Raw genomic sequence first — 20,874 nt, forward strand, 5'->3', positions numbered from 1 at the left:
GGGTTACAGGATGTCTGTTTTATGATGCAGCATAGTGTTTCTTAATTATTCACAGTAGCTGGGTGTCTTTCCATGCAAGGATTGTGTTGTTCCATGACAGTATCATAACATGTAACAGGTTTTTTTTTTTTTTTTTTGCATGTGCTGTGATTCACTCCTTTTCCCACATTGTCACATGTTTAGTTAGAAAAGGAGAGACGGAGCTAATCAGTGCTGAGGCAGTCCATTCATCAAACTGTAGGTAAGCTACATAAAGTGGTCAGAGCGCCAAGTTTGAAATCAATAATATATTTTTGATCATTGGTTTTCACTCCATTTCTGCAGCTAACCTTCTGCAATGCAAAGTGAACTTACAGAATAACCTGATCAGCTGAGGGGAGTCTTGTTGTTGTTGTTGTTGTTGTTGTTGTCTTTTCTGTTCCAGTGCCACTGACATAAAGATGTTGAATGATAATGGAGTGGCAGCTGTATTCAAAGACAACACACAAACTTTAGTTCACTGTAAAGTTCTGTAACAATTTGTAAAGAGCTGCTGGATATTCAACCTCATAAGTTCTGATCAACTGTGTCTAAAGCAGGAGAGAGATTCAACTTTGTACGCTGTAACTGATCCGTATGAAAATAACATGATTACATCTTCTTGGATCAGACAGTTCCTGACTTGAATCAGATGAATGACATTTCTAAACTACTTAAAATGTTGAAAAGTTGTTGGATGCTGCTGCAGGTGTTTAGACAACATTTAAGGTTACGGACGATCAGCTGGAACTGATTTAGCAGAAAACATGTTTATGTTTCTCAAAGTAACTCAAGAGATGTAACAGTTTGGTATAGGAACCAAACTCAGGTTTCCTATCTGCACTGGTATAATAATAGAGTCTCAACTTCTCCTAGTTTGTATTTGAATGCACTTTTCTGAGCTTGTTTATAGACTTTGTTTACTGTCATCTAACAGGAACGATATGAATATTTCATGTCAAGGTTATCCAACAATAATTTCTCATATTCGTAAGGCTTTAGGATCCAAACTGTTTTGAATCACTTTTACCTCATATTATATTTGGAAACATAAATTGAATTACGTAACAGAGAGGACAAACAGATGTTTTTACTAAAAAAACAAAACAAAGAATCTTAAATAAGTAATAAAAAAATCATAAGATCCTCCTGCACAAATAAAAAATAAACGAATGGCAGTAAACTTCATCTCCCGGTGCTTTCAGCCATGGCTCGGCAGGCAATTCAAGATAAATGAGGAAACCAATATAAGACTGTTTTACATTTATAAAGTCATTCATGTGAAGATATTCATGATCATCCCGATAATGAAAATTCAAACAATCAAACTGTTTGTGGGTGTTTTTTTAAAATTCGATCTGCTATAAAAATCTTTTATCGTCCCGTCCTGACTCCTGACTCACCGTCCGTCACTGATTTGTTCTGTGATCGCTCTCGGAGTCGATCACACGAGGTTCACATCCTGCGATCTGTTCCTTTAACTCGTGTTTAAGTTCGAGAACTGCGGACGAGATAAATCAGGAGACTGACGGGATTCTGAGAACAGCTTTTTACTGTTCAGCACCTCGGTGATGATGCCGTCGTGTTATAACTCCACTTGATGTTTTTTTTTTTTTCCTCAGGAGTTGAATAATTTAGTAGAGGTCCACTTAGTTTGGATACTGTGTCAGCGTTTCACCAGGAACTAGGCAGACGTCGGCCTGGTTCGACTCGCGGCATTAGAGCTTGATTACTTGATGCATATCCTGAACGTGGGATAATGGACGGGAAGGTGGAGGCTGATGCACTGCAGGACGAGAACCAACTGGACCTGTGAAAAGGTGTTTTGATGAACGGTGGTTGGTTCTCAATGCTTCGCGGCCGTTTGTGTGTCACGGCTCCTCTGTAGCTTCTTGTTGTCACTGTGAGGTTTGGAGTCCGTGCAGGTCCACTGAGCCGCTCTCTCCCTGAGGACTGCTGGTTCTGATGAAAGCTCTGTGCTCACGCTCTGGTTCTGAAGCCCGGCAGTTCAACCAGTTAAACAGCAGTCTGTGTACACCCATTCTAGTCATGGCCAAGTTTATATCCACCAGGTAAATCTCCATAAACTGGAGTTTAAACTGTAGCAGTGGAGCAAAATAGGTGTCACGGTGCCTGTGATGTTGTTAGCACATTGATGGTGTTTGTGTAATTGATCTTTCTGTCAGAGGAGGGAGACAGAAGTTTGGCACTGCAGGTTTAATGCTGAAAAAATTGATTGCACAGATGACTTGAACCCAAACTGTGATGGCAGGACAGTAAGCGGAGGTAAATTGAAAGGTTCAAAAAAAACTTCAAACATGGCTCCAGATGGGAAATTTTGGGAAGATAAGTGCAGTCAGGATGGGAATATTTCCAGCAGCCCTGTGGAAAGAACACTAAATAGTTCGCTTTAACGTCCGCCATCATGGTCGTATTTGGTGAGGCTGATATCTTTTGAGGTGGTTCAGGATGTAAAAAGTTTGAGAAACATTGATCCAGAGGTTTGAGACCGTCTCTTTAGAAGGAAAAAATGGTCTTGTAATTCGTTTGTTCTCTTCTTTTCTTCACAAATCATCAATATCTTAATTTTTGACCTTTTTGTTTTCACCTCTGTCAGGCGTAGCCTGGATCGATGCTTTCTCTCTAATTTGGCCCAGATTTTGAGTCTTTACTCTTCAGACATCACTTGCGGTTTTTGTTTTAGTTCATTACAGCGGTCGTGTTTTGATGATCGACAACACTTTATGGTGTCATATCCTATAATTAACCTGCAGTCCTCAAGAGTCCTTCACCCCTTCAAAACTTGTGTTTCACACAGAACTCCTCACATCACCAGACTGCATGAAATGTGCAACATATTTGATAAAGTGCTGTAGTTTTCAGACGTCTGTCAGTCGGCCAGATGGTGGCACTGAAAGAAGCAGCGTCACATATTGTGTAAAGTAAAACGTGCTGTGTGAGTAACTGAAGGAAGGATAATCAATCTTGACATGCGTGATGTATTTTTTATGGGATATTGTTGTGGGCTGCTTTTTGCATTGTACTCCTTCATCTGTGCATATTTACATGTAGTGTATTTAAATCTGAGGCGGACTGTGATCGTCCTCTCTGTGTTGAGCTTGCTGTAAATCAGAAAGTGATCGTGTAACCTCGCTGCGTGAATCTCTCTTTTCATTTTCTGCAGTTTCATCCGGTTGAAGTAGAATTTATTTTCTGCTCAAACACTTCGGCGAGTGGAAGTGATTCTGAGGCTCTGGTCCGTTTCTCCGCTGCACCCGAGGTCATCCGTGTCAACATACAACAAAATGATACTCGTGACCGATGAAACACTGACGGAGCCTTGTGAGGTCGACCCTCTCTCCCACTCTCTCACACACACACACACACTCTCCTCCATCTTTAATTGAACCTTCCTCTGACTTGCACTCGTCTCTCTTTTTTCGACTCTTGTCCTCAGTTTCATCCTGAGCTCTGACACTGAGCTGTGTATGTTGAGAGGTAACATCCTCCAGAGTGGTTTGTACTCTGTAGGCCGTCAGGGGAAAAAGTGCATGAAAAGCAAACGGCGACAGAGTGATGTTTCTTTTCAGCCGTGCTGGTTGTCTTCCCTCTTGTCTTGGAGGTTTGATGTAAAGTGTAACCCAAATGCCAAGAGGCTGCTGGTTAGTTGTCCAGAGACTACGAGTGTTATCCCTTTATCCCTCTAATCTACAGCGTAACGGTTTGAGTTCCCTCTGCGTGTCTGCTCGCCGCCCTGAGGTTCCCAGAGGCTCCGCGGCAAATGGCCTGTTACTCTTATCAGCACCTCTTTCTCCCCCCTCCCCTCGCTGCCTCCCTCCGTCTCCCACCTCCACCACCTCCACCTCCTCCACCTCCTCCTCCTCCTCCTCCACCCCTTCGCCCCCTCTCTCCCTGTCATCACTACCCGTCTGCTACTTAATCCAATTATTCTTTTAAGCTGACACGCTCTGTTACTCACCGCAAACTCTGCGGATGACGCCGCCGTGCATCACGTACACACACAAACACTGACACACACACACACACACACACACACACACACACACACACACACGCATGTTGCTGCAAATAACCGAAGATGAAGGTCATGCAAAGGGCACGTTTATGCTTTGAAAGTTAACAAAGGGGTCAAATGTTGCACATGTGCTACAGTCCTCTCCGGTTGTAGTCGCCGCCTTTCTGCTTGTTTTCGTCTATTTTCGGGTGTCCTAGCGGTCTCTGGCCTCTGCTGTCACCCTCTGATTCACTGTACCCTTGAGGTGACTCCGTCTGTTTCTGTGTGTTGTCCTCCACTTCGCTGCTACGTGTTTACCAGCTAATGCATCTGTCTTTGCAGACACACCACATGACACTGAAGGTCCTGCTCCCTCTTAGTGTGTGTGTTTGTGTGTTTGTGTGTGTCTGACTTGTATCTCCGTCCTTATGGGGATCAAATGTCCTCAGAAGTGTAGCAGAAAAAGGAAGTTCCTCAGGGAAGGGGACATTTTGTCTGTCCTGGTAAAAAAAAAAGGATTTTTTGAGGCCAGGATTTTGGTTTACAGTTAAAATGATCCTCAGGTTACAGAAGGAGATAAAATAAACGCTTCTTCAGGATTAGGACTTCTGCTCGGGGTTTAGATTTGAATTTGGGTCAGGTTTGCAATAATGTGTGCTGCATCAGAACTGCTAATGGTCGAATAGCTTCAGAAACTTCTTTCTCGACAGCAACTTGTCCGACGTCGGACCGTGTCTGACCGTTTCTGTAACTCTTGGAAACCAGCGATCTGACCCTCACGCCCACTTCATGCCACGACTGGTCAGCTGTGTGGAGGTGAAAAAGGAGCTCTTTCTCTCCGGCTCTGTGTTTCAGTCTTTACTTGACTATTTCTGGCACTTTTTCATGAGAACCGCCACTGCAGCACTGTAGACGTACTTCCAGGACGTGGTCGGACAGCACGTCACTCAAACACTGTGCGCCTGCAACGCTTCTGTATCTCGGTTTCCTCAATCGATCAACAGTTTGTCCACTAAATGGCTCCTTCAGTCCAACATAAACATTATTTTTGCACTGTCATGCTACAACAGCCGGCATCACTGCATCTTAAAAACACAACTCCCGTAAAAAATTGCTCGTGCAAAGTAAACAGTAAATGTGCAGGAGCAGCCATGACAGGGTAATTAATCCCTGCGATTCTGCGATTTCACCCCGGTGCAAATCTTGACAAGTATTTCTGCCGCAGAGGGGCAGGAGCGTCATGAAAGGAGCTGCGTGGTTGTTTTTGGTGCTGACGCGACAACAGTCAAGAGTAACAGATGGGGTTTGGAGTGTGTGTGTGTGTGTCTGTGTGTTTCTCTGTGTTTCTGTGTGTGCTTGTGTGTGTGTGTGTGTGTGTGTTTCAGGGTGACCAGGCCTCGAGCTGACTGGATGCGTTCGATCTGAAACTCAACAGAGGGAGTGTTGCTGGTCTGGAGGAAGGTGTTTGGGAGTCTGTCTGTCAGTTTCGTTGTCTGTGTGATTCACTGAGACGAGCGGTCGACAGTCGTGGTTCCTTTTCTGGGGAAAAAAAAACTGGAGTGATTTTCTGGTTTCTGTCTGGAGCACGCAGACTTCTGCTGACAACTTTTGCTTTAACTCTTTCATCCATTCTCGCTGCTTTTCACCTTTTTATGACTGTTGGTCTCCACTACTGTGTGAAGAAGGTTTCTTTGCCTGTCACGGCCTTACTGTGTGTTCTCTTCTCTCTGTGTTACTGTGTGAGATTTATTCTCTGTGGTGTGTTGTTTGTACTTCACATACGTGGTTGCACATCTCTCTGTATGTTGAATTCTGGGTAAGTACACCACATCTTGTGTCCACGAGCGTGACGTAAAGGAAATCACTCCAGTGTGTTTAGGATGCAGCTTCCCACAGCCGACACAGCCGACCCATCCGTGAGTCACACGCCATCTACACCAGATGCTCCTCCAAAAATCGCCATCAGTGTGGCGGCGCCGCCCGGCGCTCCTCACTGTATGTGTGATGCCCCTCGTGTCGTGCCACATCGTGCTTTCACTCTCATCCTACCACTCATCCTAACCTGACCTGTTTCCCACAGGGAGAGTCTTGTTCTGGTGGGAGGGTTGGGTCGGGTGGGGCGGGGTGGGGTGGGGTAGTTCCTCTTCCTGCTCTCTTCCTCCTCCCCTTCCCTCCCCCACCTTGTTTTCTACCTGTGTCTCAATATAATGTTCCTCCTGAAATCTCTCTCATTTCCTTGCCATTGTTTTTTGTCCGCCCTTCCTCCTCCTCCTCCTCCTCCTCCTCCCTCCACCTCTCCCTCCTCCCTCCCCCTCTCCTGTCTCTCCATCCCTCTGCTTCTCACTGTTGCGATTAACTGGGCTCTGTCTTTATGTCGTATGTTCTTTTAGGCCCACGCCGTGCATCGCTGGCTAATCGATCAGGACAGTAGTGTGAGCTCTGAGATGCCGGATGGCCAAGGAGTATGGCACTATGATGATGAAGTAAATATCTGCAACACGTATATCTGGCTTTTTCCTACTTCTATATATCTCTTTGTATATATATATATTTATATATTCTGTATTTATGACCATCCTGTATCTGTCACTTAAAGTGTGTGTCACTATTGTTGCTCTGCTGTTGTTGTTGTTTTTATCTTTACCTCTCTTGTTTTTGTTGTGTGTTGCTTCTGGTATCGTAGTTCTGGTTCCTTTGACTTTCTAGTGTTGCTGTTGTGCTGTGAGCTGATTCAGTCAGGTGTCGTGGGATCAGGCTGGAGCTTTTTTTCTTTGTTCCCGTCCTTGCTTGACGTATTGTACTAACTATGCTAAATATTTTGTTGATTTGGTTGTTTGTTTTTTTTTGGTTTTTTTTTTTTTTCAGTTTCACATTTTTTGAATATAACATGAGTGTGTATCTGTATCGATATTAACATCTTTATCAGTGTCTGTGATTCTTCTCTGAATTTAATGTTCTCAAGCAGAGCATATTACATGGCAAAGAGTCCACGGGCAAAATATAGATTTGATACATTTCCTATCGGCTCGATACAAGTTTTATGTAGCACGTCTGCGTTTTTTTTGCTTCCACACAAAGTTAGCTGGCACCACACAGGCTCACAGTAGTGCTAAGAGACGACAATCCAAGTATTTTTCCTGTGGGTTCTTCTGATTTATAAAATATGCTTGTGTCATTTGTACCACTGTGTTCGTGTTTAGGATTAAATCAAGTTGTGTGTGTGTGTGTGTGTGTGAGAGAGAGAGAAGGAAAGAGAAGGTGTGTGTGTGTGTGTGAGCGATGTGTGTGTGTCTGTGTGTGATTTGGGGGTTTTAATCTTATCAGTGTGTTTGTGTGCATGCTTTCTTTCCGTCCGTGCATGGCTTCACTCTCTTGTGTTTAGTACTAGATATGATTTGATGTCCGTCTGTGCTTCAGTCTGTGTTTGTGTGTCTTCCATCGTGGTGTCTGTGCTGTAGGTGTTGTGGTGGAGCCTGCCGCTGTGTTGTGTCGGTGTGTTGTGGCTGTAGCTGAGCTCCTGTGTCGCTGTTTGTCTTGTGCCGTGCTTGTGTTCTGTTTTTTTTTATCTGTTTAAACAGTCAGGGATAGGTTTGCCAAAGGTTTTATTGCACCTTCCTCATGCAGTAGATGATCTTGAATCCATTTGCACTCAGTGTGGAGGAGAGATTATCTAAGTGCAATAAGGCTGCTGGGAAACTTGTCCCAGACGACTCTTGCCCATGATGATTTCCCCTCAATCCAAACCTCCCCTCCCCCCTTTTTGCTCTCATGTCAAATTCCTGAACCTACTCTCCAAATCTCCATATTGCTCCCAAACACTCTGGAGCATCATTAGGTTAATCTTTTACTGAACCTGATCCGAACTCATTGTCAGCTGACAAAGCAAACCATTTGGGAAGTGCAGAGACATAAAAAACAAAAGCTAGGGTGAACGCATTGATCACAAATCGAAGGTAACACGTGCAGGCCGACCACATTTTCTCTGGTCTTCAGCCCGACGCACAACAATATGGAGTATTGTCTTTTCCCTCGGTGATGCTCTTGAATGCGTGTGCATTGAGCAATTGTATTTTTTTCTCCTTTTGAATTCTCTTTTACCTTTTCGTGTGAATGAGTGAAAGAAGATGATTTTTATTTGTTTGTCAGTTAGGATTCTGTTCGCTCATCCCAGAACTAAAGATTCGGTGCAGCTGGGACTAACGACCCGGTTTAATAGGAGCCAACAGATGGTTTACAAATCACATAAATGTCTAGAAGTCAGAAAAGGGGAGAATATAAAAGACTACCATGGATACAGATGGAGTACGGTGATTGGTGGAGCAGAGGTATGCAAACACCTTGTATGTCCCACAGTGAGGAGACGGAGGGGAGCAGTGGTGCAGTGGAGAGCCCGGTCCCTCTCACTGGCCCTCAGCCAACGCAGCAGTGGAAAACAACAGCAGCATAAACCAAATCCCTGCAACAGGGTGTCAGTTTCCTCAACTAGTGTTTACTCCAGAGTAATTCAGTGTCCTCCTCTGCCCGCAGCCCTCAGCCTCGTCTCTAACTTCCCCCCCGTCCTGCATCTTATTTAATTCAGTCTATCAAAAAAAAAAATCGTTCTTACTTCTTACACAAGCGGTCAGACGATCATTTGCAAGTCGACAGTTTAGCCTGATCATCTCTTTTAGGTAAAGCTGTATGAGGCTGCACCTGAGCACAAGAAACCTGTGTCTCGACAGCTCGCTGCAGCACTTACAGTCCACGAAAGTTGATAGAAAACAGCTTGGATGTATAAAAAGAATTGGATCAGACGTTGCCAATCCGCCGTGCTGCCAATTAGTGCCGGCAGCCAACAACTGCAACCAAAATATCATACGTAGACCGACATTATAAGAGACGTGTCTGTTATATCAGCGCTTTGTATTCAAAGTAAGGTTATGTGTTTATATGCGCCAAGTCATACCACAGTAATGTCTTCAGGCCAAGTAGCCGAGGAAGGTTTGTGCCCTTTGTCAGTGGATACCAGCTTGGATTTCTCATCCAGTTCATTTAAATCATCCACGTTAAAACTGTAATGGATGTTAACAACAGACAGTTTGGGTGATTTTCTTCGCAGTTAGCCTTAATTTCCATTTTTGAAGTGACTACTCAATCCCTACGTTGAGTTCCTGATTGTCTGACCGCTCGTGTTTGTTCATAGGGAAGCACAAAATATATATATTTTTTAGCCAATACAGATAACTGACTAATTAGTACCAGCTTCTCACAGCCGACACCAAAAAGATAACCGAGAATTTCACATTTTGTTTATTTCAAAAACAAGTTCCTAACCTGTAGATTATGCACACCTGAGGGACAGCAAAAGCTAAGATGTAGTGAGTAAAGATAATAAGATAAGTTTCTTCTTCTTCTTCAAACTAACACTGGAGTGTGAAGAGTGTAATTTTATTACTATCCAGAAGCTTCTAATATATAAGTACTATTATCAGCCTGATATATATTGTGCATCCCTGTTTGTTTTCCTAGTTATAACAAAGTTGCAGCATTCTTAGACGTCGGCAACTAACGTGCTGAAAACAATCTTGCAGAGGCGACGGGGAAAATAAAAACCCAGGAAGAACTATTGCTTTATTTTACCGTCCTGAGCTGTCAGAGCTGAGTAAGTCCAAAAGCATTTTAAATCATGCAGATAGGTTAGTCAGCAGCTCTGTGACATTAAGCTCTCATCCGTCCTCAAACCGCCCCACAAACCATGACTCGTTCCCTGAGGGCTGATAAATTTACACCAAAATCTAACGCTTCATTAAAACCCTCCCCCGCCCCACCCGACACCCTCCTGTAAGGATTGTGACATGTCAGAGGTCTGTGTAAAGGCCCCGTCCCCTTTGCCACCATTAATGTTTAGTGGGGCTGGAGAATATCCCTTATCGTCCCACAGCTCTAATTACCCCTCAGTGAGTCCTTGGAGACAGATGCTCAGGGAGCCAAGCCCCATTCGTCACAGTGCGGCTGCATGGCAGACTCAATATGAAAAAAAAGCAAACTGTCACACTCTGCACTGTCACATAAATTCTCCCCCGTCTCAGTTTCTTTTTTCCAGCTGCTCCCCAGCCCACTGTAGATGCAGACTACATTAGGAAGCCCATTCATGTCCAGCCACCAGCAGTTGGCTGTAATTTGTTTCGGCGAGGGGGTTCAGAGTTTAATTTACATGTGAAAGGCCACGGCCTATTCAAATATTGTAACTCTCATTTTTGTCCCAGGGTTATTGATACCAGCTTCACAGAATTCAGATTAAAGGTAAAAGGAGGGGAGGGGGAGTTTGCTGCTATTGTGCAAACCTGCAGAAGTCTTGTAATAACGTCTCAGTTGGCCAGATACCAGCTCCAGGACGAGGACAGGGGAGCAGGATTCTCCCTCATCTCGCTGACCCATTAACAACTGATCTTTTCTGGCTTTCGCAAACAGTGAGACGCCTCATGGGAACAATCTGGCCCACAAAGAAGAAAAAAACTTTCTGTGGAACCATCCCAAGAAACTCCAACCTAAACAGCTTTATAACACAGCCCACACCTACAGGACAGGTTCACTGCACAGGGTTTAAAAAGACATTTTACACGAATATAAATGGACAAATGGGACTTAACAGATTTAACACGAGGCTCGAATGAAAAATGTGTTACCTCTTTTATATGCGGGTCACTGGATCATGAAAGATGGATATTTCAAGCTCAAACGGAACAGAAATCAACGCATTTTATCTTTAAAACAACGAAAAGTCACACTGAACCTCCCATTAAACGTTTTCCTCATATTCATGAGAATTTCAGAAAGCCACGTTGAGACTTTTTCACCTTTTAAACCTTCTTACTTTCTCCCCTGTGACCCTGAACTCCACTTTACTCACCAGCTTATTTTACACTTGTAATCTCTTTAATTTATCTTAATTGATATTTTGCATTATTTCCTCACAAGTGTGACTTGTTGCTCACTTTTTATGAAACAGCACAACTTGTTCTAATCTTAGCCACCTTTGTTTTCATCAGTTTGATTTTTTTGTGTATTTTAACTGAAGAAGAGAGAGAGAGAGAGAGAAAGTGAACGACAATCAATGTGCATGCATGCGTGCATGTGCATGTGTTTAAGGTGAATGCGCAGAGTGCATGGTAAAGGTGCAAGTATACTCCAAAAGAAGTGCTGGTCGAAAAGTCTGAGAGCTTCAGAAAACTCTTTGCACAGGACACTTTCTGCTGAGACGAGCACAGTTCCAGCTCCTCCAGATGTTACAGATGTTTCTTCAGCGTTTAGAGATGTCGACTGAGAGTGGAGAGAGCAGGAGTCAAACAAAATCTTAACAAAAGCCAGGACAGATTCAGATTCAACCTGCACAGCTGATGTTCCACTAGGACATAAAAACAAATATATTACAGGTGCAGGAAGCTCAGATTTAAAGAAATTTCTGTGTTTATGTTTGATTATAAACAGTTAAAGTCGACCACTGAATCACTTTCTCTTAAATATAAAACCTCAAGATCATTTAAGCATCTTTGTTAGCATAATAGTATTTCATTTTCATGCTTCCCACCATCATTAAGAGCTCAGACAAAGGGTGTTAGCTGTTTAATATGTGCTGAAGAGTAACTAACTAATCCCCTCCTGGATTAGAGTGCAGCCCACCACAGCCAGGAGATGAGAGTTTAGATAAAGCAAACCTTGATAAAAACAGTGAGATCTTAAATTACAGATTCCTGATTTTGGATTCAAAATGATTCTGCTGCAGAAGAAGGACAAAAAAAACAAAACAAGATCAGGATAGATTTTAATCAATGCAGATGATTGATAGTGATGCTGTAAAATAGCGTAAACAGCTTTGCTTCCCCACGTGGTCGGACGACGCGCTGCACGGCCTTGTTCAGTTTGAGTATACCGCTGCCTGGCCTGTACGCCTGCATTAGAGAAGGTTGCTGTGTGCATATGTGTGTTGATGATGAGCGAGCGCGCGCGAGTGTGTGTGTGTGTGTTATGCACCTGCATGTACTGCACTGTAGGTGACCGTGTGTGTGTTGATGGGTGAGTGCGTCTGTGTGTTCTGTGAGTGTGCGTCTGGATCTGTATCTGTGTGAGGCAGCATTCGGCGGAGGAATAATTGAAGTCACTTATATAATCTCTCCTCTGACTGCCCTCGCCCTGACTGATGAGAGCATCTCCGTTAATTGCTTAAATCCAATATTTATAAACACGTCAATCTCGGCTGCGGCAGGCAGCTCAGCGCCGAGGCCCCTGAGGCAGCAGATATTAACTGTTCAAGTGGAAAAACAGCACGATAGATACATCAGATATGTGTTTGTTAGCTGTCCATACATTGAGGTCTGTACGGGTCCGCCTTTGCATCAGGCCGCCTCAGTGTAGATTACATGATGATGGTGTGTGAGAGAGAAATCAGGGTCTGACTCAGCAAAGCTGTGGCGGATGAAGATGCCATCATTCTGTCAACAAGGCTGTGAGAGGAGATACTGTATGTACACATCCGCTGCAGGACGCGTTCGAACGCAGCTCCCCAGGCGCATTTATTTATCACCACAGCTGACACCTTTCTCTGAGACGTCCTCCCTTCTTTCAGCTGTGCCCTGTACCTCGTCGCTCTTTCCATCCATCTCCTCTTTCATAATTTCAGTCGCGGCCTGTTTCTTTCCTTCCGCTCCTCACGGTGAGAAATGACACCGGTGCTGCGCCGAGACAGGGCAAAAACAAATGTTTTGGAAGTGCTTCTGTCCCCTTACAAATGGTACTAACATGCTGTAAGCTGACATATAGAGAGATTTTAAGACCTTGTGCACCGATAACTAAATAACGCAGGAAGGCAAAGGAAGCACAGGGCGCCATATAAAGATCACAGCTGCTGTCTGATGGGAAACAACGCTGAGAGATGAGAGGTGGAGCAGTCATTTCCTGATTTCTGATGAGTCAGAAGAACAGAAATGTCTCCTGATTAAAAAAAATGTGTCTACAGCATTGGAAACAAATATTATAAAGTCTTTTGTGGCTCCAGAAGAAGCTGCACGTCATCTGATGAATTACCTCTAGTGATGTCATGTGGTGGCTTAGTTGCATTGTGGGTAATGTAGGCCAGAGGTTTCTAAAAGTAGTCCACTAGTCTAGAATTAGATTTCTATAATGCCGCTGGGCTCATTATGAACAGTTTCAAAACAAATGATCTATATCAATACAGCAGAAACATATATATCGCTTGTTTTTTAGTACATGCTTTCTTCTTCCTTTCCCAAACATGCTGCCTACATTACCCACAATGCAGCTAAGCCACAGAGTGACATCACTGGAGGCCATTTATAAGATTACATGCAGCTTCATCTGGAGCCACAAACATGTTTACACATCATATATCATGTAGTTTTATTCACAACGACCTGTAAAATTGCTGGAGTGACGTAAATTTTACGTATAAAATGTCCCGATCATTAGCTCAAACAATAAATGACGGGTTTAACCATCTGATTTCAAACATGTAGATATCTAATCTGCAGAGAAGCTATAATTAAGCTTGGTAGCAGAAGATGTTTTACCTTCTTAAGACCGACCATCGATCAGACGTCAGCAATCACTGAAGCACTTTAGTGTAAAGGAGCCTTCCTGAAGTTCCTTCCTTCCCGTGGTCACACACTGAACTCTACTGGAAACTTGTTTGATGATTGTAAACAGAACTAAAACTTTGTAATGATAGACACGAGTACGGTTTGATTCTCTCTGGACTCCCTTAATAGAATTGCGTCAGGCCCCACTTTAACGGAGTCATGTCGACGGTGGCGAGATGAGTTTGTATCTCGTAGTTTCAGGAAAAAGTACATTACCTCTGAATAGAGTCTCGAAACTTGGGCCACTTCAGCTCTGCGTCTATTAGCCAGACTGATTGAATTATGGTCTGACTGCTCGGATCCTGTCTGATGCTGACTCAAGCCCGGTGGTGACTGATGGTTTTGGAGCCTTTTGTTTTAAATAATGGAGTCTGTGTTCTCAGCGAGGGCTCAGAAACTGCGTTCATACGAGAGAGGAGGGCTGCGGCGACAGACTCTGTGCTCGTCCTGTGTCCTCCTGCACATCTTCACTCTGTATTTCCCCATCGCTACCTCTGCACTTATGAAGATAAATGGGCGCCGGGCCCTGCGCTGACATATCGCCGCTGTCATTCTTCTCTATTGCCTTCATCTTTTCTGCTCTCCTCCCTCGCCTGACTATTTCTAACTCCCTGTTTTTGTCTCCCACAGGTCAGTCTGGCTTTGTCACGTTGAGGCGCATGTGCATTTGCTGAGGCGTCTTTGTGTGCCGTATGTACCAAAACACACGTATATGCGGGAGCGAGCGGGAAAACGTGCGCTCTGGCATGTGATATGTAATCTGTCTGCGAGGTGAGGGCAGCTCTAACACTCTGCTGCCGCTGTTAATGCTCAGTTAAAGCGCTCTGCTGTCAGTTCAAGCTTAATGTAGCCTGTGAAGGCGAGCTGAAGCGCAGGATAAGGAGTTGAAAGTGTGTGTGTGTGTGTGTATTTCTGTGTGTGTCAGTTTTGTGCCAGAGCTGCAGTAATCAGCCCGACCCAGCCCATCCTCCCTCAGAAGCAGCTGCGGGCTGATAACTGCAGAGCGTCACGCTGCCACTAGAGGGCCGTTACACTAATTTGTAACATTACAAGCTCACAAAAAAGCCTGGAGTAGATTTTTATTTAAATTCATGATCATATTCTTTAGAAGTTTTATCCTGGGAGTGTCTGTTTGTCTCTAAATTCATCTTGTCCCTGGTGACGCTGTGTTTACTCTCCATAGACAATATCGATATCACACGGCGGCCATGTTCCTCTGATGTCACGCTCAAAGTTAGCAAGTCATATAAAAGTAAGGAGTCTGCCAAACTTCTATCATTGCATCTCTTTCCAGTTGATCAGCAATGAAAAAGATCATTTAAAGTGAAAATCCAGAGGGACATTAGTTTTCATTTTAAGGCAAAACTACCCATTTGTTGACCCAGTAACGAACATAAGCATTCAGTCATTTCCGGGCGATCGTTAATGTTTGATTAGATCCAGTTTTTATGTATGATTTAAAAAAAAAAAAAAAAAAAAAGGGAAGCACATGTAAGACACACAGAGGGAGACGGGTTGACAAACGCAAAGAGAGCTTTCATTTGAAGCCCCAAAATCCAAAATGCAAGCAACAAAAAGTAAGGAGAAACTCAGACAAACCAGTAAAAACTACCAGAAATAGAATGGGGGGGAAAAGACAAAGACAGGAAGTGGAAAGTAAAATATAACACACAAGGATATACTCTTCAAAATAAAACAGGAACCAGCTAAAAAAACAAAAACAAAACAAAACTCGACACCAGTGCATGTTTAGGCTTGAATAAATTTGTCGAGGATCTGTTTTGATTTTTTAAGAATGAATTTACAACTTTCCGATTGTGTTTTGTAACACTTTACAAAGGTAATATTAGTTGAAGAAATGGTTAAATGCTCACGGAGGTCGATATTTGGCCTGTTGTGCCTCCAGATTGTTGCTTTTTACTGTCCTTTTCAGCATCGATCAGTTAGGAAGCGATGATTTTACAATGATTTTTCAGATTCTCTCTCACCACCCTGAGTGTGACATCAGAGGAAAATGGCCGCCATGTAAATATGGTCTTTTTTTTTTTTTTGTACCACCTTGTTTCATGAACCGTGAATTTCCCCCGTGTGGTGTGAAGTGTGTGAGCTGCACTGAGAACAGACGAGAGTGTGTCAGGTTGACGAGAGACAGCTGACAGACCTTCAGTGTTTGTGTTGATTCCTCCCCCCACCTTTTCAAGTCTCAGTCTCTGTTCTCTGAGACATCAGGACACGGGCAATAAACCACCACAAGCAGCACACGTGGACAGCTGTAGGCCCCCTTTATCCCGCCAACAAGAGGGGCTCGACTCGGGGTGCAGAGGGCACGTCTGCCTCGAACCTAAATCAACTCTGTTACAAAAAACCGGAGTGTGTCCTGTGTTTTATAATGACCTGCAGCCTCCCTGAGCTCCAAACTGTGGGAGTGAGTCAGACTCCTGCCTCTGTAGGAGCGTGTACCTCTCAGCAACCTGCAGGCCCAAAGACTTTATTATTGTTCCTCGTCTCACCCGAATAACTGAGGTCAAAATAACATTACTGATGCCAAGTTTAGTTTTTAAGGTTTCAGAACTTAATAACTTAAATAATTTTTCATTTCAGAAGTTTAACTGCTCCAGACTTTCACACTGGTTGCACTGGTGCACCCAATAATAGTCAAGTAATAATGAGCAAAAACACATTCAGTCAGTTTAGTGTTGAAGCCACTGTTGCAAGAACAACTGGATTGTCTCCATTTTTCACAAATAATAAATAACAACACAGCACAGCAAAGTTAACCTTCCTTTTCCTGGGTGACAGACAAAACTGTGCAGGGATACTGAAGTTTACAATATAAACACTGATGTACTTCATAATGATACGCTGAAGCAGAGAACTTGTCTATTGACAGTTCAAGTCTGTGTCACTCTGTTAACACCTCCAGAAACCCTCCGTCATCACTCAGTTGATTCTGCCACACCGTGAGGAGGATTTATCAATCAGGAGCTGATAAGTTATCGTTCTGAGTTATTCTCTGCAGGCCGAGCCAGCGGAGGTTTATTTCAGAAAGGAAGGGTTGCAGTCCATCTTCGTTGGAAAACCACGGGATAATTTGTCATGTCTTCATGGATGTTAGTGTCCGCGGTCCCCTGCCCCACATTCTTTGGCAGCAGAGCTCCCATCACTGTCCAAACTTAATACTGTGGACTGGGGAGGAATCCCACGTGATGTTTTTGCCCAGGTCACGGTCCAGTGGCACTGAGTGGTGCGTAGCCTTCTTTCTACATTGCCCCCTCCTTCCCCTCTCCTACAAGCATTTATCTCTCTGCATGGTTTTGGCAGCGATGTGCTTTTCCCAGCATTTAGCCAGGAGAGGGAGAGAGGAGGGGAGAGGTAGAGAAAAGGAGGCCTTTTCAAGCAAGGAATGACGGACGCTTTATTAAAAGAGGCAGGGCCTTTTGAGAGGCTGGCCCCTCCGCGCTCCCCCCCACCCCCGTGTGTCTGGCCCATTGTCACGGGGCGGTGGCAGCAAACCCCCCCGCCAGGCGCTTTGTCACTGTAAGTCACCTCACAGACTGAAACAGACCCACTCCGGAAAAAAAAAACAAAAAAAACACCCATTCTCCACAGTAACTCTACGCTATTCTGGTACGGCCTGGTCCGTGGAAAGAAAAGAAAAAAAAGAAAAGAAATGATTGTCTGGCTGTCAGAAAACATACAGGAGACACGGAGATGGGCGTGACGTGCGGGGAAGACGGGACAGGAGAAAGGAGGGATAAAGTCAGGCTGACACGGAGCGTTGGGGCGCAACAAAACCTGAAAAGGTGGAGAGGATAGATGAGGTGGAGAGCAGAACACAGACTGTGATGGAGGATAGGAAGGAAGGGTGAGAACAAGTTGGAAATGAAGGAGGAGAAATAAAAAAAAAAGAAAGAAAAAGCGAGAGTGAGGCTAAATTGAGTTGGAGAGAAAGAAATGATCTAGAAACGATGGTGGACGCAGGCAGGAGCCCGGCGGTGAGGCTGTGTGGTGTGTTTTTGGCTGTGTGTGTGAAATGTGTGTCTTTAGATACAGACGGCATTCCTCCAGAGATAAACCCCCCCGGGCCCCCCGTCCCCTCAACCCCCACCCTCCACAGTCTCTCCACCCACCATGCTTACTCAAGTGTGTGTGTGTGAGTGTGAGTGTGTGTGTCTGGGCGTCCGTGTTTACGTTGGACGGGGGTCTGCCTGCCCTGTACCGCGGCACTTGCAGGGGGCAACAGGAAAAAGACAGCTGTGTGTTTGAGAGAAAACAGAAAACGTAGAGGAAGAGAGAGTGCAGGGCCAACAGGCATGCCAGTCAAGACCGTCACTTTTGGAGTGAGTACCAACATCTCTGCCGCTGTCCGTCTCCTCCTCACCTTCCCCTTCTCCTCCTCTCTCACCTCCTCTCCTCGGCTGTCACTCTCTCCTGTCTCCTCGTATTATCTCGCTCTACCTGTTTGCTTCTTTTTTTACCGCTGTCTCTCTCTTTTTGTTTTGTTTTTTTGTTGCAGTGTTTTGCTCTGTTTTGTAAAAATCCTCGGTTGCACCTGCCAAACGTCTTTATCCTTTCACATCAGACGGTGAAAGTCTTTCATCTGGACTTTTTTTCTCTGAACATTGACGTGTTTGTATTTACTCTTTGTTCATTTCATTGAAGCTCTTTTTTTTTTTTTTTTGTTTTGTCTTAATATTCACCACACGCCTCTTTTGCAGTCGCTCTCTGCTTGCTAAGTAGCATTTCTCGCTCTCTGTCCGTCCATATTAACTCTTTCTGAAGACTTTCGCTTTCATGGCTTGTTTTTGTTTTCAGCCCTCTTCAAAGAAAAAAGAGAAAGAAAGAGATGCAGGTCGTGGAGATGTAAACATCGGCCCTGCTTTGAATGTGAAATACAGCGTGAATACAACTTGCTGATGAGGTCAGAGACCCAGACATAACCCGTCCTGATCAAACCCCTCCGACCCCGGCGACACGGGAGGGAGTATCTCTGAGAGTCGTGATGCATGTGCGTCCAAGATTAGTGTGAAGTGCGTATACATGTGGGTGTGTATCGTCCTCTGTTTTTCCTCCTTAATCTTGTTTTTGACTCCATTCGGTCCTCTATTTGATGTTCAGATTGTAGGATGTCAACCAGGATTAGCTGTGGTAAGTAAACTAGAGGTCAGTAAACTGATTAGCGGGTCGATTAATGAGATCCTTTCAGTGTGAGACGACAGACTGTTTAATCGACTGAGCCAGCGGAGGAAACACGGGGCTCACAAGGCCCCCGACACCAAAACACCGTTTACCTGAGGAAGTACGAGAAGTTTGACTGTAGGTTTGTGGAAATGTGCCTTGTTATAGTTAATCTGTCTGAGGACGAACTGGAGTCAGAGGTTCTCGCAGCGTTTCATCGTTGCATCATTTAGTTCCTTCCAGAGATAAGAGAAATGTGAAAGTAAACACGCCAGCGAGCCAAACGCAGAAAACTGGCCGATGGTCAGTTTCAACGGCCAGAAACATCCTCGTGTAGCTGAGAATCGATCAACACGGAGCTATTTTTGACTTCTTTTATAAACTGTTGAAGCAAAACAGGTTTTATAAACTCATCACATGTTTTACAGGTCAAATTAAAAAGTTACTTATCGCTATCGCGGTCGAATAAAGAAAGTGTGAAGTCGTACCAACAAAAAATCAGTACGATCATCTTAAAACAAACAGTGGACATAAGAAGCATTTGCATTGTTTACTTCAGTAAAAGTAGCAGTACAACAGCGCAAAAGTACTCGGTCACAAGTAAAAGTTGTGCATTAAAAATACGAAAGTATTTTACTTGAATTACTTAAAGTATCAGTTGTACTCATGCAGAAAGTTCTCTGTCAGAGTTATTATACAAACAGTCAAGTTACACTTGAGTAAAAGTAAAGATATTAAATTATTAAGTAAATTCTACATGTAGTTAATGTACAATATTTAACTCTGAAAGGCTGCAGAACAGTATCAAACAAGTCTGAAACAAAAAAACACTCCGCAAAGTACCTCAAAACTTTACTTGAATGTACTTAAATAAAATGTTTATACATCTTTTCTTAATGATACAGATTATAGTGTATCTGCAACGTATTTCTTATGTTTATATAAAGATTAAATGTCCAGTTTTACAGTTTTAAACTTTGGACTAAGTTACTTATATTCATATATATTTTATATTCTTTTGGTCCCTCCAAACAGTCGTACTCTGTATAATTACTGTGACTCACAGGATGTTTACCATATCGAGGTCCTACCCTGCGTAGCATCCATACTTCATCTCCTCCCTCTGGGTTTCACCCTCTTTGTCACCCCCACAAAAGATCACAATAACCATGACAATCTCATCTTCAGGCGCGGAGGCTACAGCAGGGCCAGATATAAAGAGACAATCCGCGAGGACGGCAGGGACAAACAGTGAAAGGCCGGGAGGGGGAGGCAGGGAGTGTGAGAAAGTAAATACCAAAGATGGGACAAGACGCTTCGCCTCGGAGTGGACAGACAGTCAGATTTACATACGGACAGACGGATGGTGTTGAGTGGGGGAATGTAACAGCTCCATCCTGGTGCCTTCACTCGCTCGCTCGCTTCCTGTAAATGTGTCTATGGCTGAACGCTCCCACGGGCCTCAGTCAGACCGACTCCACACTTACTACATCTGTGGAGCCGGAAACAGCCCCGCTGCCCGCTCAGCCTCCTCAAGCAGCCTGAGAGATGAAGGCAAGAGGATGGAGGCCCAGGAAAGAAAAAGGACAGAGAGAGTGGGGGGGGGAGAGAAAAAAGAAAAAATCAATCTCCAGAACAAATGCAAGTCAGCAGAAAAGGGGTGATGAAATGGCTGTTTAAGCACTCTGCAGTGATTTCCATATCCGCTGCTCAGTCGGTGTACACAAACCGTCCAATCACACTGTTGGTTTAAACACATCGAGATACTGAGTTCAGCAGGGAGAAAATAACACAATTTATGTTTTGTTTAAAGTTCAGGGAGTTACTGCAAGTGAAGCAGGACTGGAGACACGCTGAACATACGTCGGCACCTTATTTTCACCTTTCTGCTGGGTGTACAAATAGCTGTAGTGGCTCCTAAAATATTTATGATTGCACCTGGTGCTGTGTCTGCAGATTCATGTTGCTTGTGTGTGTGTGTGTGTGTGTTTGTGTGTGTGTTAGAGAGAGAGACTGCGTGTGTTTCTTGTG

The 20,874-nt window shown here is 44.1% G+C and overlaps 1 protein-coding gene across 1 annotated transcript in view; it reads left to right on the forward strand.

The window, feature by feature from the left end:
• Window positions 1-20,874, forward strand: part of ank1a (ankyrin 1, erythrocytic a) — a 113,250-nt gene that overhangs the window by 51,833 nt on the left and 40,543 nt on the right. The window contains exon 4 of the mRNA XM_037097145.1: window positions 6,424-6,516. Within this exon, the coding sequence (XP_036953040.1) occupies window positions 6,424-6,516 (93 nt within the window). The remainder of the gene's footprint in view (window positions 1-6,423; window positions 6,517-20,874) is intronic.

The sequence above is a fragment of the Acanthopagrus latus genome, chromosome 5, assembly GCF_904848185.1.
Source record: "Acanthopagrus latus isolate v.2019 chromosome 5, fAcaLat1.1, whole genome shotgun sequence".
Lineage (NCBI taxonomy): Eukaryota > Metazoa > Chordata > Actinopteri > Spariformes > Sparidae > Acanthopagrus > Acanthopagrus latus.